General features: G+C 45.2%; 1 protein-coding gene across 5 annotated transcripts in view; it reads right to left on the bottom strand.

Moving 5' to 3' along the window:
• Positions 1-27,837, bottom strand: part of USO1 (USO1 vesicle transport factor) — a 97,466-nt gene that overhangs the window by 44,788 nt on the left and 24,841 nt on the right. For 3 of the 5 annotated variants that reach the window (XM_015407294.1, XM_015407262.1, XM_015407279.1), the window contains exons 2-11: positions 26,596-26,682; positions 25,400-25,464; positions 19,770-19,849; positions 16,157-16,168; positions 11,046-11,146; positions 10,562-10,664; positions 10,177-10,232; positions 4,684-4,804; positions 791-969; positions 529-669 (exon numbers count right to left, since the gene is read on the bottom strand). In XM_015407294.1, the coding sequence (XP_015262780.1) occupies positions 529-669; positions 791-969; positions 4,684-4,804; positions 10,177-10,232; positions 10,562-10,664; positions 11,046-11,146; positions 16,157-16,168; positions 19,770-19,849; positions 25,400-25,464; positions 26,596-26,682 (945 nt within the window). The remainder of the gene's footprint in view (positions 1-528; positions 670-790; positions 970-4,683; positions 4,805-10,176; positions 10,233-10,561; positions 10,665-11,045; positions 11,147-16,156; positions 16,169-19,769; positions 19,850-25,399; positions 25,465-26,595; positions 26,683-27,837) is intronic. The other 2 variants (XM_015407270.1, XM_015407284.1) reach the window with 1 other exon arrangement.

Here is a 27,837-nt window from a genome sequence, read left to right as displayed (position 1 = left end):
AGGTGGAGCCAACCACAAAGTGGCCACTGCAGAAGGCAGAGCCACGCATGAGGAAGCCCAAGAGCAGGGAATAAGAGCGGTAGTTTTGAAAAATACAATGGCAAAGAGGAGGGTGAGAGAGAGCAAACCAACACTGTTGGCACCTGCCACCAAAACAACATGACTTTAATCTGCACCGCCAATCAGAAGCCCTGGAACAGCCCCACCCACATTCTAAAAATGATTGACAGGCACCAGAAAAGGTACTGGTGGATGCCATGGATATCATCACGGGGACTCTTCAGTACATAGTAACTTAAATTATTTTAAAAAGTGAATTGGAACAGGTAATTGTATGTTTCAAAACAGTTAAAAGACATGTCTGCAATTAAGTAAAATTGAGGTCCAGAAGCGCTTCCCTGTACCTGGGCACTCTGCATCTCTTCAGCTGCATTCCTTCCCTGATACAGCATTGTTGCAGCAATTCTTGTGTCAGTTTAACAGGTGCTATGGCCTAGCACAGAAAAATACTTCTCTCTGGTACTCTACCTCAGTAAGAATATCCGCAGGAACACCAGTGGCCATCAGAATTGTACAAAGCTGCTGAAGCAACCCACAGTGAAACATGGCTTTTTGGCAACTGCTGGCAGCACCAGGGGGATTTGTGGGGGACACCAACACCCGGACCAGCTAGAGGGAGAAGGGACGGAGAAGAGTATCACACAGGGATGCTGAAAAGGCACCCACATGAACTTCTAAAACAAAACGCTGCAAAGTTCAAGGCACGCATTCATGTGGCTGCAGGGCTCACCTGTAGCATCAGATGAAGATTGGTTACTTTCTGTGCTGACCACCCAGCATTGTCATCACCAACTTCAAACCATGGCTTCATACGCTGGATATAGGAACCTTCCTTGAAGAAATTTTGGTTTGAGTTGTTGTTCTTCAACAGATTTTGTAACAGAAGAAGACAATCCTCCACAACTATGCCTGAAAGGGAAAAAAAGTTCATGAGTGCAACCATGCACAGAGATTCCATCTGCATAAGACATCATCTTCTAAGGGCAAAGTAAGGATTAAAGGCTCAGAAAAAAATGAGGAACTAGATGCCAAATTGCATTAAAGTCTACCTGAGAGTAACTCATTTAACGGAAGGTTTCTTGGAGGACATCACTTGATGAGCACAGAATGTCTTAAGAAAATCCTCTATCTTGAAAGTTGAGTTGATTCTATATCTTTTACCTTTGTAGGTGAAGAGTACGCTGGGAATAGCCATCTATAAGGAATCTCATTACTTCTCAATATGGCTGTAAGCGCGATATAATCTTTCCTTTTTTCTCTGAGTCTCCATGGAATTTCTTTTAAGATGTTTATTTCTGCATCTTCTATATGTAAAGATATTTCATTTGTTGCTTTAAGTATTTCATCTCTTGTGGTTCTCTTATGAAATCTCACATGCACTTCTCTGGGAAGTTGGTTTCTTCTCGCATAAGCTTTCATTCTAAATGCAGTATCTATCTCATCCTCTATTTCATCTGTTTTCATGTACTTTGCCAAAATATACATCATTATCTTTGTGTCTTCAGTTCAAGTTTCATAAGATCTTGTTCCATAAAGGCCTGTTTAGTGTCTGTTGCTTGGAATTTAAGATCAGTCTCCTCTGCTTTATCTTCCAATTTTGAAGCTGTTTTATTCAAGTCAGCAATCTTCTGGTTCTCTAGGAGTTATTTCTGGAGACCCTCCATCTTGTTTAAAAGCTGCTGTGACATATCATTCGTTGTATATTTAATGGGGTCTACAGCTTCTTTGGCCTGGCGTGATCTGGTCCATGGGGTCGCGAAGAGTCGGACTCGACTGTGCGACTGAACAACAACAGCTTCTTTAATTGCAGCTTTTACAGTGGTTGAAACTGTTTCCTGAATCAGTAATTTGAGGACTTTAATAGTAGCCTGTGATAAACTAGAGACTACTGATTTTGTTAGACCTGGTGAACTGGAACCCTGTAATTTAGGAGGCCACTTTGAGCCTGCCATTATATAACAGAGGAATATATTAAAACAAGAGATTCTCAGCAAAGTTTTTCAAAGCCTCTACGTCACCTCTATTATTTATTCAACAAGACTTATTACAGACATATTAAAGATAGCATATTTGAAAACCACAGAAGACCAACAAACTTATCAGTTGTGTACAAAATAGGCAGAACAAAATGTACAAAATGTAACCTTATAATTTCAAAAAATAGAATCAGTGTGTGTTGTGGGAATAGAGTTTTTGGCAAGCTCCCCTGACTTCATATATGGGGGGAAGGAAAAACGAGCAAAAGAAAAAAGAAAAAGAAAAAAGCCCCAGTTTTTGTAATCCATATATTGGAGTATACAGAGTTGTAATTATAGTCTTCTTGTCATGTGAGTTAGTCTCTGTTATTTATTTTAAATCCAAAAGGTTTTTTAGATCCCAGAGAGAAGGTATAATTTAAAATTTAAAAGGAAATAGAAAGTCCATAGCAGGCCAATTAATTCCCGGTATTTCCCCCAAAAAATATTGTATTCCACTTTATGTTATTGAAGAGAAAAAAAAAATTAAAGACAGACCAAAACACAACTTTAGCATCAAGGAAAAGTTACTTCTTTAATCTTTAGTCTTTTGCCAGCCGCTTAAGAAAAGGAGGTGTGTGTGGGGGGGTAAACTTCCCCTCCTCCGAGTTTTATTCTATGTCTCTTTAAATGTTAAAGGGCTTGAGTGCCAAAAGGATTTTCTGGGTAGTTGCTTAGGAGCGTTACTCATGGTGAACTTCTTGATATGGTATTTGGTAGAGTTATAAGGATCCCTCTGGTCAGGTAGCTACAGCTAGGCGCTCATGGCTGCCATGAACGCACTGATCCACTTCTTGCTAAGGACAATCCGGGGCTTCAACCCACTTGCTGCCGCTTGCGGGAAGCCCGGATCAAGTCCCTTGCTCTGCACCCTCCTCTGAGGGGTGCAGTGGAGTTCGGGATCCCCTGAATCTCCTCTAAAGAAGTGAAAAAGCTGGTGGTGCCCCGGAGCAAGCCCGGGTGCCTTCTACAACCCGGAAGTCTTGAAGAGCACAGAATGGTTTTTTTTTTTGGGGGGGGGGGGTTTACTGCCTAGGCCTTCTGCCTGTGGGGACCTAGGCTCTCTGTTTTTGGTTCTTGTCCTCTGTGGTTCTGTTGCCTTTAATTTCCTTTTATTGTGTTTTCTGGACCAGTTGTTGTTTTTTTAGGGGGATGTTACTGACTAGGCCTTCTGCCTGGGCCCTGCTGCTTGTTCTTTGTGGCTCTGCTGCCTTTAAGTTCCTTTTATTGCATTTTCTGGGCTAGTTGGTTGTTGTTTTTTAGGGGGGGTGTTACTGATTAGGCCTTCTGCCTGCGCCTAGGCTCTGTCTGTTGCCTTTTAGCAGGATGTAAGTTGTTATTTCTCCAGGGGTGCCCATGGCTGCTGGTCAGCATGGCTGCCCCATCACCTCTGATGTCTGGAAACACTTCGAGGTGACAGAGAATCCCTGCTTTGCACAGTGCCAGCTGTATAGGGCCCAGGTAAGTCAAGGGAAGGACATCGGAAACCTCTCGACCTCCAGGCTGCGGAACCATCTGAAGAAGCACCACCAGGCGGTGCTTCTTCAGGGGGAGCGACAGGCTGCTGCTGGGGTGCCCAATCGGCCACTGCCAGCCAGCCAGGAGGTGAGTCGTCCTGCGACCACCTCCAGCACTCTCCCTGAGCGTTCCGCGGTAGGGACGGGGCAGGCACACCAAGCATCTCTGACAGAGATGGTTGGTGACGTCGGCACTAGACTGCTTTGGGGGGAAGCAGCAGGCTAGCAAGAGGGTCACTCACCTCATTGCTGAGATGCTTGCTCTAGACAGGCACGTCTTCTCCACAGTTGAAGGTGCTGGTTTCTGCAGGCTGCTCCAGGGTGCCTATCCCGGGTACACGCCCCCTGCTCGCACGGAGCAGGACCGTGATGCCCTCATTGTACAGGGATGCCAGGGACTGTGTGAAGGCACAGTTGTCCTGCGTTCGTGGGAGATACGTGCACTTCACACCTGACATCTGGACCTCCTGTCAGGCGCATGATTCGTACCTTTCGTTGACAGCGCACTGGTGGCAACCAAGCAACGTTTTGTGTGGGGGAGGGGGAACTAGTGTCAGGCAGGGTCAGGGCTGCCGGGCCGGCTCCATGTCGAGAAACTCGGCGAGTCGCACACGGCAGACAACAGCTTGGCCACCGTCAAGAGACAGTTAGCGGGGTGGGTAGGTAGGGACTTCACTATGGGCTTCATGGTGACCGGTGGTGGCACAAACATTAGGGCAGTGGCAAAGTGACTGGGCCTGGTGCGAATTTCCTGTGCGGCCCACTTTCTCCACCTCATGGTCAAGGAGGGTTTGGGGTTGGGTTCTGCGGGGAATAAAGGGGCTGCAGTGGCTCAAGTGGTTAAGATGTTGAACTGCAGACCTCAGTCCTGTCCAAACATGGTTATGCAGCCGGCAGGATTCACCATCAGGCGTTCTACTCCCTTCTGTCTGGAGGACAGGACCTCCCTTCCAGGACTACACACCACTCATTAACCGGATGGTTGACCAGCACTCACCAGGACCCCTGGGAAACCCACCTCTGAAACGGCCTAGAGGCTCACATTTGCCACTCAGCTCTTTAAGAACAGAGAACAGTTTCCAGGGAAATACCTCCATCACTGTTGCCCTCCTCGGTTATGATGTCCAGCAATCTCTCAAAGGCATTTTCAAAAGCAACTATTTTCTGGATAGCTGCATTACTTTTTGTCAACTGTTGAAGTAACAAGACTCCCTGTGGGGGGAAAAAACCCAGAGATGACCAACAAAGCTTCCATACAAGATACTTTCTTTCAATGTTACTTGTGTGTGGAAGTGGGCATCACTCATTTATATCAGGTAAGCCCAAGGGCATACATTTTGTTACAGACCCTTTCTGAAGCCCTTTGAAGAAAGTAATAAAAACGTTCCCTTTTATTAACAGTATTTTGGAAGAAGAGGAGTTGGAGGATACGGCTCCTACCTCCAAGGCCAAAATGTTCATTTAAAAACATTTTCACTATAATGTTGTCATTTCCCCCCACTTTAGCTAAGGTACATTAAAAGCAAACACTTTCCAATTTTAAGTGTCACTATACCTCTCTCCAGCCTAGGTGATGCAAAGTACCAGCCCAGCCCAATAATCATCTCAGACACTGGCTCATAATGCCCTTGGATTAGCCTGATACAACCCATTCACTTCCGCCAGAAACCAAGGCATGTCAATAAAGATTACTTTCTCGTAAATGTTGTTTCCAAGTGGTCACCTGTGTAGTCACACATGTAGGAACGTGAGCCTGTGCAAAGCTAAGCCAAAGAGGTATTTCTGGTGCTGGCTTCAGCCAGCTCAGGACTACAGGCGGCTGGCCACCTGCCTGTCCAAAGTGAGCTGTGCTTTCACACTCGGTTCTTCACCAGAGGGACACCTTCACGGGGCATCTTCCAGCTGGGCATCTCAGTGACTCTTGGGCTTTCTTCTGACTTTTGGACTGGCATTTCGCTCCTACCAGGGCATCGTTCTAGGTGGTCTTCCGTGAAGGAAGATCAGATGGGTCTGGTTTCTTAGGCTTTGGATAATGCTTCTAGCTGTAAATGTTTCTAAATAATTCTCTGCGCAGGTGGTTCTTCTTCTTTTTGTATTTTTCATATGTGCATGTACGTGTGTGTGTGTGTGCGCGCACCTGGAAGTCATGGCGACCTCTGGTGACTGACTCCTCCTGGGGCCCTGGAGAACATTCAGAGGTGGCTGAATAAATCCTGCCCCTGCCTCCTGCCATTCCAAGAAGACCCCCGTCCAAGTACTTGCCAGAGTTGACCCTGCTTAGCTTCCAAGATCAGACGGGTGGGGCATGGAGGATTTAAAGTTATATCTGTTTTTACCCCTTTTGTTTTTATTTTTGGCAGTCTCATTTAATTTTAATAAAAAGCAATATTGCATATTTTCCAATAAAAACATGTGTAATACTTGTCCATGTCTTGTGGTTCTCAAACATCTGATGTTTATTTTATGTGGCTCTTCTGTTAAGCAAGTTTGGCCACGCCTGGGTTAGCACTTCTCTTTTTTATTTACTTTAAATATTACACTCTCTTGCTCCGGGACAGGCAACCTGGACATTGCTGAGTGAAACTAACAAAATGGTGGGAAAACGCTTGTAAATGTCACATTTTTAGCTTTAAAAACCTCAAAAAAGTCTAATTTACCTTTAAAAACCCCCACTGTAATCCAAAATCTTATAGGATAAGAACTAAGGCTATTAATGTCAGTGGAACAGCTTTTTGCTTTCTTTCTTCAAAGTGCAGCACATTCATCCAATTAAACCACAATGACAACAAGTAGTAATAAGCAGCAGGCAATTTTTGCTCCAAACCTCTGATACCTGACAAAAAGGTTGTGTGGAGAAATCCCCCCCTCCACTCTGAGTTTTTAACGTGTTCCTGTTTCTTTTCTCTCTTCTCTCTGGAAGGCCAGGAAGCGAGGTCAGTTACCAGCCATGGTAACTGCAAATGGCTTGACTTGCAAAAGAACTGAGGGATCTGGTGTTAGGAATCTCCAGGTGACTCCTGGAGATTTCCCAGAATGCCTGCAAGGAGGGCTCCCAGGATGCACCTTGAGTGGCCCAGGGTCCACTTGGGTGTCCTGGGCGGAACAGGTCAAAGTGGGTGGAGAGTGTGATGTGGAATGGGTGGAGTCAGGAGGGAGGGGCTCTTTTTGTCTCGATTCTGGTCCTTGGAGGACAGACTGCTGAGCTCTGGTCAGCGAGCTGGCGGCTATCTTGAACATGCTGCTAGGCCTGACTGTCTGGCTGGCTGCAGGATGCTGGTGGTAATGAGATATCCTTAGAACCTTCTAAGCTTGAAAGTGCCTATTATACTTCAACATCTAGCTAGCGTACGTTTTAGAAACAAGGACAGGGGATGCAATTATGACCAGCTTTCATTTATCCTTCTGGTTGCAGATCTGGTGCTGTGCTAAAAGTATGCTTGTAACCCTTTTCTCTTTTTAATAAATATTTTACTTTTTGAAGCTGGTAGGGTTCTCTGGACCACATTCCCCCAACCACCCTAGACCACGCTAGTGTAATAGGGCAGCCCTGGAAACAGGGATGGCAAGCAGTCAAGGCACCCATTTCCCATCCTCCAGGGAGCCCCCAAAGCAGGAATTTGGTCCCTGTGGTAAGCAGGAGCTGGGTAGCAGGAGACCAGAGGCAGGGCCTCAGTCTGAGAAGGGCTGTCAGGAGTCTGTGCCTCCTGGCAGGAAGACCCCAGCAGGATAGTGGTGGCAGCGGACCCTAGTGGGAGGAAGTGGAATAGCACCCTCCAGGAATTGGCGCAAGCCAAGGAGGGAGGCTGGTTTTCTCTAAATTTCGTTTAGTTTTTCTCTAAGTTTCGTTTCACACTAAAACACTTCCCTTGGAAATTGAACTTCCTAGCAGATGCTTTCTACCACCTCTCCCAACATGCAAGTCAACAGGAGGAGGTGATCGATACCATGTGCACACCCACCCAACTGGGAGGAGCGGTGATGACACGCAGTCAAGTGAAGGGAGGAGCCCTGCAGATGGCTGACTTTTTTTGGGGGGGGGACTTAAATCCCCTCTAACAGAGGCTGACAAAGAAGACATTGAAAAAGAGGGGTCTTTGGTGGAAAGGGGGGACAGCTGCTGGTACCACCACGACAGACTGTTCATCCCTATATCCCTGAGGGGGGAGGTTTTATCATTGGGGCACGATAATAAGCTGGCTGGACATTACAGATACCTAAAGACTCTGAACCTCATCCTGAGGCAATTCTGGTGGCCTCAAATGCAGAGGGATAAATCCCAATACGTGGCCTCATGCCGGACCTGCTTAATGGCCAAGCGGTGGGCTGGGAAGGCTCCAGGTCTCTAGAACCCCCCAAATGGCCCTGGTCCGTTATCTCCATGGATTTTATCATGGATCTACCCTCAAGCAGGGGAAAGACTGTGATTTGGGAGGTAGTGGACCTGTTCTGAAAGCAGGCGCATTTCATCCCATGTAAGCAGCTGCCCACGGCCCGGAAGTTAGCTCAGATATTCCTGCAACATATAATCAGGCTGCACACCTTGCCTCGCAAGATTATATCAGATCAGGGGGCCCAGTTTGTGGCGGGGTTTTGGAAGGAACTGTTGAAGCTGTTGGGGACTGAACAGGGATTCAGGAGCACCTACCATTCCGAGATGGATGGGCAATCAGAATGGACCAATCAAGTGTTGGAGCAGTTCCTCAGATGTTTATCATAAACTACCAGCAGGATGACTGGGTTGACCTGCTTCCATTTGCCGAATATAGTTACAATAACTCAGTACACAGCTCCATTGGCATTTCCCCTTTCAAGGTGGTGCACGGGTATGAAGGGGACCCCCTCCCGACCCTGAGCCGGGGGGAGTCGATCCAGGGGATGCCCAAACATGGTGGTCTAAAGTAACTCAGGGGTGGGCGATCCTCCAGGAAACCCTGGCTACAAGTGGCAAGCTGACAAAGGGAAGGACCTGGAATGAATGAGTGCACGAGAAGCATGTTAACGCTTCCAAATTAGTACGCGCTTTTCATAAACGACACCCCCTTAAACCGGTGTGTGAGTGTGAGCGTGTGTGAGGAGTTGTGGGGGGGGCAGAATGTCAAACTCGATGCCTCGTTTGCCATGTTGTTTGGGGAAATTCCAAAGGAGGGGGGAGTGTGAATGTGTGTGAGCGAGAATGGCTTTATTGTAGGGCAATCCATCTCATGCAACATTTCTGAAGATACCTCCCTTTCCCAGGGATGACGGCCAGATGGCCTTGGTCTGTGTCTGTACTTACTGCATTAGCTTAGATAACAAAAGGGTGATTTACAGGTGTGTGGCTTTGGAAGTATGCTGGTTAGGTGGGAATGAATGGCCAGTGTGATTGGAGGGGACTACCTTTGAACCATGTATAATTGGGGGGGTTTCGCACCAGAACCTCAGTTCTGACTCGACACCATTCCTAGCTTGGAGCATCTTTATTGTTCAATAAACAAATCACCTCTGGTGAGTGTTGTTGAGAGTAACTTTGTCAAAGAGTCTGACAGCTGGCAGAACAGGGTCTGTAAGTCAGAGAAGGCCTATTCTGTCTCAGGTTGAATACAATGTTTAGCAACTAGCTGGTCTAATAAAATGCTCCCATCAGAATTGTCTCTTCTGCCTCACTCATAAGGAAATGAAGATGTATTGTTGTTCTTTCAAACTATCATTCTTTAATTTGCACAGGTAATGTAAAAGGACACTTATTAGCATAGCTGATAGGACCTATATTTCTATAAAAGATTTTAGCATCTAGCACACTTCTGACACCAAAATAACAACACTATAAATGAAAGATGAGTTAAAACTCCACACTCAGTAACTTCCTTCACTGCTTCATTTCAGTGAACCTTTCTCATAGTTATTTGCTACATTGTGCTAAAGAGACTAGAATACAACTAAAAACAAAGCAATTTGTATTTGGGCATCCTTGGGAACCAGACACAAAATGCCTCTTCCAAAGACTGTTTCCCCACCCATCTTCAAGGATTCCTAGACCACGGGGCTACCCTTGAATAGGACAGGCAGAGCACACTTTACATTCTTCAGTTGTCCCTCCCCCCAAGCCCAGGTCCAATGGAATGGACTGTGCCCTAACTCCCTCTGCGCATACGTGATACTGGGGTTTGCAACGTTATTTTTGGTTTTAAATTGAAAATGTTTTCACTATTATCATAAGCTGCCTTAAACCACCAGGAAAGGCAAAATGTAACATTTTAAATAAACAAATAAATATTCTGCTAGACCAACTGCTTAGTTTTGAATTTGCTCTGTATCTTTTCTTTTATACTGTTGCTTTTATTCTAAGTAAGTGTACAGTTTCAATGCCCTTTGCCCTTTTCCACTTCTGGGAAATACAGTACTAAGTCTGACCCATGTATACACTGTCTTAAGGTCCCGGAAGGGGCACAGACTGCTGTAGGAGATACACAAGAAAGGCTGTACCCATGCAGTGGAAGCAGTTCATGTCACAAACTGCTCTTCAGAGCACAGCTGCTGAAGAGGAAGGAATGGGTGGTTTCACTGGCAAAAGGACGATCAGCTGTCTTTAAAGCTTGATTACTTACATCATTCCGTATAACCTCTCTAGAATCTGCCAGTAGGTCCATCAGCCTTGAGACACCTGAAAAAGAAAGCCGCTACAGGAGATCTGCCGTGCCTGTGAAGCTGCCTGACAGACAGTCAAGGCCTCCAGCCGCCCCCGTCCAGTCCCGCCTGGCTCAAAAACCTCAGGAGGATCTGGCTCTGCTGCCCTCTCCTTCACTGAAGACGGCCGGGATTCAGGCTAGGGCCCGCTCACGAAACACAGGCTCAAAGGGCAGCGCTGCACAGCCCCTCCCCGTCCCTGGCAAGTCTGTTTTGAAGTGGGTGTTGCCATTCAAGTAATTAAATTAGCTATATTAAATTAGCCCAGGTGTATATCTTGCTGAAGTTCCAGGCAACCCTACTTACCCATAGGGCTGACTAGTATGACCTGCTGCACTTGGGGGCCCTGCTGCTTTAACAGCGCTGTCAGAAGCTTCACTCCAGGCCGCCGAACATGGAAATCAAACTCCTGCAAACACACAGTGTTGCGCGTGAGCCCTGAAGATCCACCGTATTTCACAACCAACGTCATTTTGAACAAGCCCTACGTAACAGAACCAGATCTGGATTGTCCACACCATGGAGCCAGGGTGGTGCAGTGAACGGGAGTGTTGGACTAGGACCGGGGAGACCCTCTCCTGCCAAGTGAACTCACTCACCAGGTGGCCGTGGGCCGGTCGCCCCCTCTCAGCCAAGCTTAGCCCACAGGACTATTATGAAGACTAAACGAAGTGCAGCGGTTAAGCAACTAAGGAAGGTGCCCCCCCCCCCAACAACACCGCCTGTTCCTGCCAAAATGGATCTCCGAGAATCTTGCCTGTTCTGACATCAAGACTAAGGAAATACTCACTTCTAAATAGGTCAACAGAAGAGTGACATTTTCTTGCTGCTTAATGAAAATTTCTGTAAATTGACTTTCAAGGTCTTCCGTTTGCTTCTGTGAATTTTCTTCTGTACAATTAAAGAAAACATGGTTACAGTTCAGCCTCAAGTCAGTTTAAATTTTTTTGTCAAGAGCAAATGCAGTGGGATTTCAGCTTAAATATAACCTGTTTACAAGATTTCAAAAACTAGGAACAGATATTTTAATTATGCTATTAGGGGAAAGTTCCACAAACACAGCAGTTGCCTACTAGTCTTTGCAGGTGGGAGTCCCCTGATGACTGCAACAGACAGGAAGGTCCATGTGGAAGAAGGCAGCCCTTGCAAAAGATTAGGAGCTCTGAAGGGTCAGGGACTCCAAGGTCCACGCACCACGGTTGTCGGCTGGCACTGCCACGGGATGTCTCACGTGTGGCCTGTGCGCCTGCGCTTCGCCCACCCCCCGCTTTCCCCTGCAGCCGTCTTCTCCCCGTTGCTTTGTTATCTCTCCCTCCGTGGCCTTGAGCGCCGGGTTCCTCCGTCCTGCCTCCTTCGCCAGTCTCCCGCCTGCCTCCTTTGCCAGGCTCCCGCCCTCACTGGGTCCATTAGCTTTTCCCCGTGCTTGCAGGTGTTTGCTCATTGGCCTCTACTCATCAGGGGGTCTTGTATGATTGGGGTATAACTGCTTAGCCCGCTAATTTTATGTTATTCCATCCTGACACAGAAGTTCATGGAGTGTCCATTACTCTAATCAATAAACTGAACCTACTTCGGTCCTGTGTGTTGGTGCTGAGTTATTGGAATACCTGACAACTATTTGGGAGAAACTGGAAGTCAGCAAATATCTTTGAGGACCAGAGAACTGTGCTCAGATCCACTGTGGCTTGGACCAGCTGGACACTGCTGAGGATTCTTCAAAAGCAGCACCACGAACTACGTATTATAACAGTCCAGCAGCCTGAAAGTTACTCAAGCACGGACCCCTGAGACCAGGTGTTTGGATCACCTCCAATCATGAGCTGTATTTGGGGGGGGGGGATTCCCCTACAGGGCTTATTAAAAAAATTAAATGGAAAAGCTGGGACATTTTAAGGTGCTCTAAAAAAAAATTTCCTTGAAATGAGTGATGTGTGCTAAGGTAGCATAGCTTGCAGTGGTTTGCTGCTCTTTCTCGTTCTAGCATTGGACGTACTTTCAACATTGCTTGTAGAAATCTAAAACATCTATACCTTTCAAGTCTGTAAATATGCCAATTAATAGAGTTTTATGTGCCCATTATAAATGGTATGCTTTTTGTTATTACACCAGGAAAATAATCTTGGTTTCACAGAAGTCAGTTTTGCATGTTTCAATTTCTGATTTTTTTGCCCATGGCTTCAAAATTTCCAGAAACATTGCCTGTAGCTGGTTCATTTTTTCCTGGGTGCAGGGGGAGGGACTTTGCAGACTGACCACACAGCAGAATAGGAGCTACGCACCTCCATCCACAGCCTTACACTATGCTCTGACCCAAGACCTCACAGTTGTTCTGTGTTCATCCACTTTCCCCCAAAGACAGACATACTCCTCCATCCTTGAACGGCTGAGTTTGGGACATGTAATATTTCATCCCTGGCAACCCAAGCTCTAGGAAATATCTGGCAACCTAAGCTCCAGGAAACAGTCAGTGTTACAACGCTGAAGACCTCATCCATACTTGATTGACAGGCAACCCAAACTAGCAACACTAGACCTGAAAGCAGGTGGGAGTCCCCACAATTCCTTACAGGTCACCCATCTGACTTCTATAATCAGCCATGAACCACAAACTGAACTGCAAAAAAGTGGTTTGTGCCAACCCCTAGTGATTTTACAGATTACAGAAGGCAAAACGATACAAGAAAAATTATTGGCCAGGTATTGGCTTTTGTGATTCATTGAGCACTACTAAAACAATTCTCACATGTGATGGAAGAGAATACAAAAGCTGCTATAAACTTTTTCATTACCTGATTAGTTAAGGTTTTGACCAGATTTACCCTCTAGCTTCTTGAAGACACCTATAGTGAAGCAGACCTAACAGCCATCACAGAAAACTGCTGCCCACAATCGCCAACAGCACGAGGCACATTACATCTCCACTGAATGCACAAGTCTAGCTATGCCCTAAGGCTTCTCACAGCTTGCCTTCCATTTCAATTATAGGCATGAACTTAAGTCAAAATTGGGCCACATAAATATCAGAGACTGGCAAGATTTAATTAATTTAAGCAACTAATGCAAAGAAAATCTAATTACTCCAAGCAGATAAGGAAAAGCTGAAGTGTGTTTTGTCTCACAGTTAAGGGTTTGGGTAGATTTGCCTTCCCTAGAAGCACCTCTGTGTGGGGAAGGTTCCTACTCAAGCCTGATTCAAAGGTGCATGCAAGCTTGATGTCTGAAGGGGCAAATTCTCTCTGACAAATTCCTGTTGCAGGCTGTCAGCTAGAAAAGAACCTCCACACTCCATTCAGGATGGAAAACCTGAGACGACACTGCATTGTTAAACTTCTAGGTAAACCCCACACCTTTCTTCCTACCTCCGCCGCCTTTCCCATGTGTACCCTATATGCCCACCCTCAGGCTCCTTGCTCCAGGGGGAGGTGCTGCTGCATCTGGCACACAAGCAAACCCAGGCAGAACAGAGAGAACCAGGCACCCGTCTGGGAAGGACTCCAGTTTGCACAAAGGATGAATTGGCTGCTTGGAATCTAGCCTTCCAAGCATTACAGCAAGAAACGAGGTGGAATCATGGGCACTGGGGGCAGGGCCCCCCAAAAAAGCTACACATTTCTGCCAGGTACATGACTGTAAATTATTGTTAAAGATAATAATTAAGAAGAGAGAACAATCTCTATCAAACACAAATCAACATGGCTTCTTCAAAGGGAAGTCCTGATTCAACAGTCTTCTGAAAGTCTCTTAGTGTATCAACAAGCAGATAGATGGGATTATATGGCAGATACAATCAACACAGATTCCCTCAACCCTTTGCAAACAAAGCAGGAAGCCACAAGAGGAAAACAGACACTCTTCCAGACTGGCAGCTGATTAAGCAACAGGAATCAGAGAGGAGGATTAAGCGGACAGTGCTCACAAAAGAAGGAGTTCGGCAGCATGAGGACCAGAGAGGGAGAAGAGAAGGGAACAGATGACTGAGATCTGGGGTCAGCTTCTGTGTCTCCTTTGTTGCAGGTGTTTAGCCTGGTCACGGCCAGCAGCTTTTTGGCAGCGGAGGAAAGATGGAACATACCTGTGCCTGCTCAGTGAAATCTATGCTGAGTTTGTGATCCTCCCCCCGCCCCCCCCCCTTGGAGGCATTTAGTTAGGACATGGCTGGAGGCAGGTTTCATGATCACAGGGATGTCAGGAAGGTGCAACAAAGCTCACCAGGGAATTTCGGGGAGTCTGATAGCCGCTTGCTCTCCCAGGGAACAAGACAGCCATAAAATGCATACGAGTCTCAGGGAGAATGCAGCTGCATTGCTACAAGGAGACAGCTATTTGCTTTGCCTGCCAGGAATGGCAAGATAGATAAAGAGCTCAGAGGTTAATGAAATTACACATGGCAGCGGGCGGGGGGGGGGGATTGTTTTCTTCCTCTTACAATGTAAGTTAGTTCTGAGGGTCACCAAATGAAGTTGAAAGGTAGCAGATTCAGAACAGACCAAAAAAAAAGGGGATATTTTTTCCATGATGCATAACTAACTCATGGAATTCAATGCCACAAGATACTGGTGACAGCTGTAAACTTCAGTGGCTTCAAAAAGGGAGTAGAGAAGTTTAAGGAGGTAGCTTTATCAACAGGAAAGGGTGGCCTAGTAAATCAAATTTAATAAATAAATAAACAGCTGTCAGCCATAATAGCCACACTGAATGTCTGTGTTCAGCAGCAGAACATCTCTAAACAGCAGCTGATGGGGGAGGGAAGAAAGATTAAAGTTATGGTCATTAAAACAATCCACGTTTTTCATCACCTATGCCACATGTTGACAAACAGAGTCCTGAACCTTTTAAAAGAGTGATTCCCAACCTGGGGGCCTGCAGAGTTACTGCAAATTAAGCACAGTTATTTTGATCTTCCTCAGTGAATGGAAACTAATAGTACAACTACTATGAATGTGGGGATTTGAAAAAAAATTTTGATGTTAAAAAGGGGTTCTCATACTTGAAAAGGTTGGGAACCACTGTTCTAAAACATTAAATTAAGTGACCAAAAGACGGATTCTAGGAATATTTTGAATTGCAAATACATGCACAGTGACAGAAGAGCTATGGTATTAGTCAAGCAACATTTTAACACTTATGCACATAAATATTAAGAATGGTATTAAGTAGTTTATAAATGTATCCCGTCATTAAAACAACACTCCAACAAAAAATTTAAGATCAGTTTTTAAATTATTCACTAAGTATAGCCTGATAGATAATTTCTTCAAATTATATGATGTTTGCTCAGTTATTTTAGTAAACCTGGAAACCCTAAATAATGTTAAGCAGGGAAAATCTATGAAAACAGATGAGATGAAGCATGCTCATGTACACAGCATTAAAAAGGACACTGTAAAAGAGTCAATGTGGAAGCCCAAATTCCTTCAATAGATATTTTTTTTTGTAAATTAAGCACATATTAAGAACTTATTTCTGAATGCCATCTGCTCTCTCATCCCCTTTTCTAGCTGAACTCAGCTCAGGATCAATTGTTTTTGCAGATCTGGCTGTGTTTTTATTGGGCTGCTTGACAGTTCGGCTGTGCTCTCCCCATTTCCCACTCGTTGATCCTTTGTTAGCCACCCTGAGTAAAGGCGGATAAGGTGGGATATAAGTATCTTAAACCAACGGAGCAATAATTGAGATCTTTCAGTTCAGTAATTAACACTGCTACATATCCCTCCCCATCACCTCTATCAGTTACATAATTCTTCTCAGTTTAAAGCGACCAAAACTGTATTATACTAGAGCTTAGATAATATTTTTAAACATCTTCACAGTATCCCTTTTCAAATGTGTGAATGCAAGCCAGTTAATGCTTGGAAATATGAGTAAGACACACCATGCTGACAAAAACTCAGTTTGTTTTACCTTCAGAATCATCTGTAAATGCAGATAAAAGAGAGAAATTCAAACATGAGGAAATGTTACACAAAAGATCAGTTAGCAGTTTAAAACTAATTTCAAAGATGAAATCTGGTTATTATATTAGTTTACTTCAGACATTCCCAAACGTATTTAACTCAACACCATTTGGAGGCCCAGCCTCAGCCCAGGACGCCACAGACTTCTTCCCAGTCTTGCCACCCTGGGGTTTTGCACAGACTTCCTGTGAGAGACTGTTATCCTATTTCACAGTCTCCAAATGGAAATAAAAAGAATCAGCCACTGGCAAATTCTATCAGTCTAGATGGGACCACTGATCCCGTCCATCACACAACTGTACCGCCATCAGTGTACAGTGTACAGTGTACATCTTCAGCGTCCCTGAATTTGTGTTTCGCTTCTCTTTTCCCCTGCCCAATCCCTCATTCCATTTTGGGAGGTATCTATTACATTCTGGCAGGACCTACTAAATTTTGTACAAATGCTTAGATTAACTCTAACCACTTAACACTGGTAAACACAGTTGCTTTGTTAAAACAATTCAGCATCACCATCCTCTTAATAACAGGTCAACAACTGAAGTGTTGCTGCTCACAAAGTCAACAGTTTTAAGAACATGCCCTACATTCCCTCCATCAGCATTTAACAGAATTCATGAAAAAAGGTCTTTAAAAGATGCTCAGCATCACATTAACTGTCAAAGTATCAGGAAAATTTCTTCTGAAGAATGAATACTACAATTAAGAGGACACTGCAGCCAGGGATGATTTCTGCACAGTCAAATGTTTTCTTTCTTGGGCCTATCGATACAAGGAATTGAATTTAAAAAGAGAAGCTAGACTCTGCATCAACATTTTCATACAATTTCAGTTTGCAGTCAGCATAAAAGATATTCTCAAGTATGATGGCGTGAAAAAAGAATGAAAAAATGTTGCTGTATGCTAAGAGGAAAAAAAATCATTTAAGAAATCTAGAAGAGAAAAAGATTTAATAATGAACAGATTTGTGACAGGGCATGAGCATTCATGAGTTTAAGATGCTGCTTGTTAAAACACTCGCAGTGCCATATGCACGGTTCTGGGAAATACCAGCATAAGCCAGTTTCTAACTCTTAAAATGGTAATGCTTCTGTTAAAAAAATGTAGGTGATGCATGGCTCAAGTACAGAAACCGGAGACTGAGGGCAGAGCAGTGTTTCCTGTGGCCAAGGCTTCAGCACAATGCATAGCTCTTTGCTCCTTCCCACAAACATCAGCGAAAAAGGACTCAGAGTCCAAGATTTGCTTACAAATTCACATACAGTTTGTACAGGCCGAAGAATTCACATCTCTCAATTACATTTCCCCCTAGGAAATCAGCTTGCTCGTGACTAGTGCAGGCAGACTGTTTCTTAATTTCGAAGACAGCCCTGTCTGATGCAGAGGAATACCCAGAACACTTTTAACAAAGCATTACTTTAAGCTGTAGAAGCAAATTAAGTTACTCATATGAGGGTGAAGCAAAAACTGGTGCCAACTTAAAAATTAATCTCTACATAAGAACATAAGAGATGCCAATGTTGGATCAGGCCAAAGGTCCATCCAGTCCAACACTTTGTATCACACAGTGGCCAGGAATACCAGGTGCCATCCGGAGGTCCACCAGTGGGGCCAGGACATTAGAAGCACCAAGATAACTGGTTTAGTGGAACCCTTCATGTCACTATGACAGTTTAAAATAGTTTCTAACACAGGAAATAGAGGGGTGAATACTCAAGAAAATCTGCTCATAGAATACAGGGGGAGACTAATCCTCTAACTGCAGCTAGAGAGGTAAAATTTCCAGAAATTATGAAGTTTGTTTCCTTCCCCCAGAAAAAAAATGGCATTTGGAGAAAAACAGGAATCATTTAATACTTATTTTCTTACCATGCCTAAGCTTATTTTACTACTTTAACATCAAAAGCATGTTTAAAAACTTAGCATATAAAACTATGTTATTTGGCATATTTATGAAATTTAAAAGCATAAAAATGTCTTAATTTGTCACAACCAAAACAGTAAATACACCCAGTAGTGCAGAGGGAGCTGGAAACGGCTGGCCCAAGACTATCTTGGCAGAAGTACCATCTCCACTTTTGTCATCCGGGAGGTGGGGGGGGGGGAATCAAACTTGAAAAAAGAAAGCACAAACTTTGTTGTAAAGAAAATAAAGTGTTATTTGGACAGATACAGCTTCATATTTGGATATGCAGTTAAATTATGTAACACTGAAAATACTGAACGCTCAGTGTATTGTTACACACATTATGCCATATTAGTTGTGATCGATATTATCGACATTTAAATAATAAATAGACCCTTGAAAATATGATGTATATGTTTACCAAAGATACCAGAATTATCACCAAGATATCTAAATCCTCAACACGGCCCCATCTGCATACACTTAATTCAGAGACTGGAGCTGTGGACAGAAGAAACCAGATCTTTCTACAATCCTAAGGAAAGGCCCTGGTTTGCAGAAAACATCCACTACTGAATATATTATGAAAAGCCTGTGATTCTGCACAAAGAGCTCCATAAGTGGGAAGAGCAGCCGTGGTGGTGGCGGGACGGGCTGCCACGTGGCGGCTGGCTGATGGTGACCCTGCAGCGTTTACAAGGCAAGAGACTTTCAGAGGTGGCCACTTCCTACTACAGTAGTTATTAAAAAGAGCAACTGCCTACCAAAGCAGCCCGTCTCACAAAAAATACTGACAACTATACACTAAAGGAGAGCCAATACTGTTGGTTTCTGTGCAGAAGAGCCCATGCCAAGCTGGACATTCTACCCCTTCAACTCTAGAGCTCTCTTTAATTCTCTACATTTGAACACCGCTAATTCTGCTCCCTACTTCGTATTGGTTAAGCTGCGAATTGGTTCTGGTTATTTATTCCTGAAAACACAGGAACATGTAATTTCTCCGAAAGAGAGCATCTGGGGGAAGCCTATTCATTTGCTACATTTTGCGTTTTGTGGTTCTAGCTCTGGAACAGAAGATTTGTACACTGGAAACATACTCTGACAGCAAGGCCATTTCTGCTGCCCTTCCCAGTGGAAATGCATCACCACCATCCTGCTACACAGGTTACACACTGAGCGAGCGAGAGAGAGAGAGACAGACAGACTGGCTGACTCTTGTAAAAAGGTTATGCTGTACTATGCCACAAACCAATCTTTTCTTCCCCTTCTCTGAAGTTAATATCCATCCAAATAATGTTACAGCTGGCACAGGAAAACGGTAAAAAAAAGATTCACTGGCTGATCAATCTGGCAGGTGAGCATTCTGGACGGTCAGGGCCACAGAAAAGGCAATGTTGACAAGCAGGCCAGATGAACAGAATGCCAGGGGATAAAACTGCCACACAGACTTTTTGTTGTTACACCAGCAACAGTTTCTTCCTGGGTCACAGAAGCCTGCTGAGGAAGGCAGAGAAAGAACTACCTCTGCAGTGGAATGCCTGTACAATCCAACCCAGGTGTTTGGGTTTTTTCCTTCTGTTACTGATAAATGAATAAGCCAAGTTCAGTGTAAGGGCGGTTAAAGAAAGGATAGATGGGAAAAGAAAGGGCTCACCTTGTTCCTCTTCTTCCAGATCATTAGATATGATATTGTAGAGCGTGTCCAAAGCATAGCCAATTATTTCAGAATCTGAACTGCAAACAGAAGGACAAGTACAGACTCTTAATACGTGGGAACAAACATTTAGATTTAGATGGCGTGCACCCAAGAGTGCTCAAAGAACTTTCTAGAGAGCTTGCAGAGCCTTTGTCCATCCTCTTCCAGACCTCTTGGAGGACAGGAGACGTGCCACAAGACTGGAGGAGGGCAGATATGATCCCAATTTTCAAAAAAGGGAGGAGGGATGACCCAGGAAACTACAGGCCAGACAGCCTGACCTCCGTCCCACGGAAGATTTTAAAGGGATCGATCTGTGAGCATCTAAAGGACAGCTTGGTGATCTGGGGAAGTCAGCACGGATTTGTCCCCAACAGGTCTTGCCAGACCAATCTCATTTCCTTCTTTGATTGAGTGAAGAGCTTACTGGATCAATGGAATGAGGTTGATGTTTAGTTTTCTGGATTTTAGTAAAGCTTTTGACAGCGTTCCCCATTATGTTTTGACGGGTAAACTAGAGGACTGTAGGACTGGACAGTTAGGTAGATACGGAACTGGTTGGAGAACCGCACTCAGAGAGTAGTTGTCGATGGCATTTCATCTGAATGGAGGGAGGTGTCCAGTGGGGTGCCACAGGGCTCGGTTCTGGGCGGGCTACTCATTAAATTTGCAGATGACACTAAATTGGGAGCAGCAGCAAACACACCACAAGACAGAGACAGAATTCAACAAGAACTGAACACACTGGAAAAGTGGGTGGATGTGAACAAGATGCAATTTAACAAGGATAAGTGCCAAGCTCTACATCTGGGTAACAAAAATGAGGAACACGCATACTGGATGGGGGATATGCTTCTGAGTAGCAGTGTGTGTGAACAAGACCTTGGGGTAAGGGTGGACTGAAAGTTAAATATGAGCAGCCAGTGTGATGCAGTGACAAAAAAGGCTAATGCAATATTGGGCTTTATCAACAGAGGCATAACATCCAAATGGCAAGATGTCATAGTCCTGCTGTACACTGCATTGGTCAGGCCACACCTGGAGTATTGTGTGCAGTTCTAGAGGCCTCACTTCAAAAGGGAGGTGGACAGATTGGAGCAGGTGCAGAGAAGAGTGACAAGGATGATCGGGGCCCTGGAGACCAAGCCCTCTGAGGAAGGGCTGAGGGACTTCTTGGGAATGTTCAGTGTGGAGAAGAGGAGGTTGAGGCGGGGACAGGATCGCTCCATTTACGTATCTGAAGGGCTGTCAGAGGAGGTCAGGGAGCTGTTCCTGTTGGCATTTGAAATGATGGGTTTAAATTAAGGGCAGGAAGGTACCAGCTGGATGTTAGGAAAAACTTTTTGACAGTAAGAGTTGTGCAACAGTGGAATCAGCTGCCCAGGGAGGTGGTGAACTCCTCCTCACTGGCAGTCTTTAAGCAGCGGCTGGACAAACCCTAGTCAGGGATACTGTAGGCTGATCCTGCATTGAGCAGCAGGGGGTTGGACTAGATGGCCTGGATGGTCCCAACTCTGTGATTCTATGATCTTTTGTCAATGTGTTCATCAATATAAATGACGATCTGTGAGGAACCGGGGGGGGGATAGATTCTGGAGTTCTCTCTCTCCATGTGCTTCTTGTAGGCAGTTGGGGGGCCAGCAAACTATCTGGACAGTGTTGCAGCCCATGCTTGTTTTGGAGGATGGGAGGTAAGGGAATGGAACCCCATCTCTAGAGCACCGGCACTTTGTTCATGATGGATTGTTTTATTCTGTTCTTAGTTGTTGGATTATGGCATATGCCTCTTCTATTAGCCGCCCTGAGCCCGTTTGGGGAGAGCGGGATATAAATAAAATAAATAAATAAATGTAAGGGAGGTGTGGCAGCTGACGAAGTCCCACTGCTATAAAAATCTTTGCATCCGCCACACAGGAAAGGGGGGGGGCACTGTGAGGGCAGCGCCTGAACACAAATCCCTTGCTAGTCTCCTTGACGGCTGAAAGATGAGGCATGAAGGGGGGACGGGGGACTTCCCAGCAGACAGCTCAGGCTCTTCACTACCACAGAACTGAGGGGCTTCAGGACTCTGACTGCCATGACTGGGCTGAAAGACAGACCAAGTGTTGCCAAGGGCTGGGACTGCCAGGTGGCAGCCTGAATCTGCTGCTGGCACACTGATCTGGGAGCAAAAGTCCCTGAATTCAGCTGGGTTAATGTCTTAGGAGACACACAGAGGATCGAGCTGCCAGTTGTCCTCAGCATGAGAACAGCAGCTCTGCTTTTCATCTTTTAGGGGGGAGGACGAGTGACAACGGACTACTGCGCCCTCACTTTCATCCAGATGCCATGGCGGGGTGGGGTGGGGGGGAGAAGAACACCCTGGACGGCAGATCCCTCGTGTGCCAAGAGTGGGGAACAACATGACCGCCTCCCAGTATCTCTTTTGTCTCGCCTCACCCTGGCGAGAGCACCGTCAGTGCCACCTGGACTTCTGAAAGAGCAGGAGGACCCACTGCCAGAGCGATCCCGTTGTGGCTCTCGACTCAAGCCGGACCCTTGCAGAACACCGCCACCCATCACTGGCTCCTCCTCCTCAGCAGCAGCAGCAGCAGCAGCAGGTTGTGACACGTGTCTTGCCAGTCCCTCAGCAAACAAACCCCTGAGGCAGGCAGGTCCTCCTCAGCAGAGGAACGAGAGGGACCCAGCTCCATCTCTCACTCTACCACGAAGCTCTCTGGGTCACCTGGGGCCAGTGTTCCCTCTAAGCCGAGTTAGTGCGAGCTAGCTCACGGTTTTTTAGCCTCCAGCTCACACATATTTTGTCTTAGCTCAGGAAGGAGGGCTCTAGAGCAAACTAATTTATGCAGCAGCCAAATCGCCTGCTCACAACTTTAATGCCAGTAGCTCCCAAAGTAGAATTTTTGCTCACAAGACTCCACAGTTTAGAGGGAGCGTTGCCTTGGGCCAGTCAGTCTCTCAGCCTGGCCTACCTCACAGGGTTGTTATGTGCTCCCCGATGCTCTTTGGAAGAGGGGCAGGATAAGAATTCATAAATCAAAATCCCAGTCACATGCTTTCACTCACTTTGACAGCATACACGATCTAACTTGTCCTACACAAAACATGGTCGTAATCAAACAGTTCACACCTGACCTACTGCTATACCTTCCACCCTACAGAGCTCCCCCAACCCCTTCCCTTATATTTGAAGTGAGGCCATGATGACTATGTACTTTTGTCGATGTTTTACTTAATTTCTGAGAGAAAACTAAGTTGGAAAACATGGTGGAATGACAAGAAGCAGGGGGGAAGAGCTACACAAAACCTCTCATTTCTGAATAAGACAGTATAAGGTAGAAAGCAGGAGGTAGAAAAAAGGAGGAGGCGGCTTAACTGGCTTGAAGCTGCCCTGCCTATTTATTGCACCCAGGCAACCATAGGCCAATTAGTTTGTTGCCAATTGCCTCTAAATTATATAGTAAGCATTTAAAAAATAAATAAGAGGCTTATGTCATCGATAATAATTTAATCCACCCTCTCCAAATAGGGTTCAAAAAAGGTCACTCCACCATCGAACACTGCCGAACTCTATATACCTTGGCTTCAGAGGCCCTACAAAAGCCCTATATGCAGGCTTCATCGACCTGGCTTCTGTGTTTGACTCCTTAGACAGAGGTAGATTATGGCAGAAACTTTTGAACATCAACACTGACCCATGGCTGGTACATCTGATTAGCCAGCTTCATTGTGATACCAACATAAAGGTTAAGGTTGGGAGAGAAGGCCGATGTACTAAGGACATCCAAGTGTGGAAAGGGGTGAAACAGGGTTGTGTGTTAGCCCCCACTTTGTTTAATCTCTATCTAAATGACATAATCGCTAGTTTAGAAGGTAGTGAACATATGGCTCCAGCCACTGGACAACATAAGGTTCCAATCCTTCTGTATGCAGATGACATGGTCCTTCTGTCCTTAACCAAGATTGACTTGAGAAGACTCCTGAACAAATTGGGTGAGTATTGCAATGCCGAAGGCTTTCGAATAAATTATGCCAAGTCAAAAGTTCTGGTTTTTAGGAAGCACCCAAAGAAATCTACCTGGAGCATTCTTGGCACTCAGATCGAACAATGCAGTACGTGTAAATACCTGGGCTTAACCTTCTCTGAAACTCTTCTGGTGCCGTCATCTTACATCTTTAAAAGCTGCTGCCATGAAGAATTTGGGGGCTCTACTGAAGTTCTATTTTTCGAAGGGAGGAGGCATGGTTCTTAAACTGTACAGTTCTTAAACTGTACGGGAGTAAGATAATTCCAGCCATGCTATATGGATCAGAGATCTGGGGCTGGGGTCGGGGAGACCAGATATTGTCCTCATTAGAAATAATACAGATTTTATGAGGAGGATTCTTGTTTTGCCAAGAGGTGCGCCAGTGGCATTAATGAGGGCTGAACTGGGGATTACGTCACTGAATGCCAGAGTCAATGTTAGAATTCTATCCTATTGGAGAAAATGCTTAGAACGACCCCAGGGTTCCCTGGGGGGGTTTACATTTTAGTGTGTGCTTGAAAGCCTCCAAGAGTCTAGGTGACTACTTGACTTCAGTTCAACTAAAATTTAAAATTCCTGATGATTTATTAAGGAATAAAACCCAAGCACGGGAATGGAAAGAATGGGTGTTCAAAAAGGATGGGCTTATGGATCAGGACGTGTTGGCGCACTGTCTTATGGCACCCTTATTTAAGTTTTTAAAAAGGGATCATTGCAGGTCCCTCTATTTAGAGAAGTTAACCATCCTGGAATTAAGATTGGCTTCTACGGCTTTAAGATTTCAATCCGTACCCTCAATGATCAGGACTGGACTTTTTTTGGTATCCCTGCCCCCCTTAGACTTTGTCTTTGTGACACGGGGGAAGTAGATGATATAGTACATTTTGAGATGCCCATGGCATGAAGCTCCCAGGTTAAGGTACATCATACCTATTATTCCGCCAAGTAATGGACTCTCTGATCTGGATTTGGTCAAATTTTTACTCTTGGACCTGGACCACTATATGTTTCTAGTAGAATGGCGCCAATTGCCTTCGCATCAAGGAAAACCAGAATGAGCCTAGTATTTAATGTAAAGTAGAATGAGTGTTGGATTTAATGCAGTCACGGATTTTTTTAGTGCCAACATTTGTCATTTTATAGTTTGGTGTATTTTTTTACTCAACCATGGTGTGACTTGTTATGGCCTATGGCTAAGACAATAAAACTTATCTATTTATTGCACATGAGCCACAGCCAATGGGCAGCCTACATAGTGAAGTTCCTCTGCCAGCAGTTGGGCAACACTAAGGAGCCTGGGATGGCATCCAAAAATGCTTCTTGGGGGTGGGAAAGGAGCTCAGCAGCAGGCGACCTGGTGGTCGTGGTCTGATGTGGACGCCTGGCAGACTACCCAGGGGTTGTGCAATGAAGGATGCTTTCAGCAAACCACGCTTGGCTGTGACATCCCAATGCCACCATGGTTATTTTCATACTAGTCTGACTTCTATGGCAACGTGAATTGTGTAACGGGGGAACAGTCATACAGAAGAGTGCCCCACCCATCTCTTGAATGCTTACCGATCTGTCTGGAGAACATGGATAAGATGGTCCATGGCTTGAATCCCAACTTCCAAGCGGTATTTCTGTACAATTGAAGAAAAACAACTAAAACAAAGGAACACTGTACCCTAATTTATTTATTTAAAATGAATTATTTATTTATTTATTGTCAGGTTTCTACCCCGCCCTTCCCGCAAAGCAGGCTCAGGGCGGCTTCCAACGACATAAATACATGATAAAAACATACATAATACAAATTAAAACATAACAGTGAAAAATAATAGATTACAAAGTGCTGGCGGCAGTTAAAATTCAATCAGAAGGAATGCTTCCAGGTGGGTTTCCAGCTCCCAGCATAAAGTGCTTAGATGTTATTCTGCTCGTCACTCTTATGGCAGCTGCTCAATGACGACTTTGCGGGCGTTAACATACACATTTAAAACCACAGTTGTAACTGGCCCCACTGCTGGACCTCCTGATGGCACCTGGTATTTTTGGCCACTGTGTGACATAGAGTGTTGGACTAGATGGGCCATTAGCCTGATCCAATATTGGCTTCTCTTATGTTCTTATACATCAAGTTAAAACAGCAGCTCCGGAAACAAATATCACCACCAGTTGTCAATCAGAGAAAATCATTTATTATTTCCACCAAGTGGTGTCAAAATAATTCTGCTTTCACTTTTTTTGGGGGGGGGGAAGAGAGTGTGGGAGCTTACCCTGCCACATTCAGCAGGCTGTCCCAAAGGGTGGGCGCAGCCACTGAAAATGGGCATACATGGACTTCAGATGAGCAGACCGCTGGAAAAGAGGGAGCAACCAAAACAGAGGTGCCTAACAATGCTGATTAGCACACAGAATCATATAGAGAAAAGCATTCCACTAGATAGGAGGGTCCCAGGCCACGGAGCACTTTAAAGCCTCTTGGATTTGAATTGGGCCCAGGAACAGGCACGTAATCAGTGAAGATGCCAAAGCACAGGTGTAATATGATTGTGTTGGTATAAACCAGACTGGTATAAACCATTGTGTACCAACTGAAGCTTCCACACAGTTTTCAAGGCCAGTCCATGGACACCACATTACAATAACCTAAACTCTAGGTCAACACTATCAAGACACGGTTGGTGCATTTGATAGAGACAGCAGAAAATGGTCCTAGTCTACACTCTGCATGCTGTTGAAACATGATATAAAGGGCAAAAGATACAGACCTTTGAAAGTGACTTAAGTGCCCGCACAGCATCCCTGCGATCTTCAAGTAAGGTTGAGGAAGCTACTCTGTCACATAGCTTATGAATCTAGAAAAGATACACAGAAGCCAAATTAAGAACAGCATAAAACCATCAGTTATTTAGTTACATTTCTTCCTTTGCCACAAAACAAAGAGATATTCAATGTGGCCGTATCAGTTCTATGAAGGTGCTAGAAAACAACTTATTTGCCTGCCTGATCAACTGCTTTTTTTGTAATCTACTTTGAGTCTCAGTGAGAAAGGCAGACTATAAATGTAGTAGATAATTTGGCTGATTCCTTAAGGATCATCAGTCTTACTGTGAGATCGCCATGAAAATGGCTGCTTATCTGTGAAGCTTCCACTGAGTTTGGGGAAATACTCAGGGCTACCCTTGAGACTGACCTGGAAATCGCAACTGGTCCAGAATTTATTTTATTTATTTATTTATTTAGGTATTTCTACCCCGCCCTACCCCGCAAGCGGGCTCAGGGCGGTTTACAGGGGCATAAGCCCAACATAAAATCATTAAAATCCAATAAAATCACAGAATACAATCAGTAATATACTATTAATAATAATAATAAAGTGCTTTAAGTTCTTTAAGTTCCAAGATGGTCTGCAGTTGACTCTGCAGTTGGCTCCCACGGGAAATAACCCCTGCCAGCATTAGTTGTATCATACTGGCAGTATTAGTCCAAGCTAATCGGCTGGTCTTGCCGCCATGTAGTGCACCCTGCCGCCGGGCTATCAAGGGCGATCCAACTGAGATGGTATTTCCACCGTTGGTGGTGGTGGGAGCGGCGGCCCCTACATAAAAGCCTGGTGGAAGAGCTCCGTCTTGCAGGCCCTGCGGAATTGCATAAGATCCCACAGGGCCCTGATCTCCTCCGGGAGCTCATTCCACCAGGTAGGGGCCGCCACTGAGAAGGATCTAGCCCTTGTCGCAGCATAACGTGCCTCTCGGGAATCTGGAACCACTAAACGGTTCTGGGTCCCCGACCGAAGTGCTCTTGGGGGTATATACGGGGAAAGGCGGTCCCTCAGGTAGGTCAGACCCAGGCCATATAGGGCTTTAAAGGTAAGTACCAGCACTTTGAAGCGGATTCGGTATGCTATAGGCAGCCAGTGCAGTGCCTTCAACCCAGGCTTGATGTGCTCCCACCTGGGGAGGCCCATCAGCAGCCTAGCCGCCGCATTCTGCACCAGCTGCAGCCTCCGG

This window comes from Gekko japonicus, unplaced genomic scaffold (genome assembly GCF_001447785.1).
Source record: "Gekko japonicus isolate JY-2015 unplaced genomic scaffold, Gekko_japonicus_V1.1 scaffold2741, whole genome shotgun sequence".
NCBI lineage: Eukaryota > Metazoa > Chordata > Lepidosauria > Squamata > Gekkonidae > Gekko > Gekko japonicus.
This window is presented reverse-complemented; position numbering and strand designations above follow the sequence as displayed.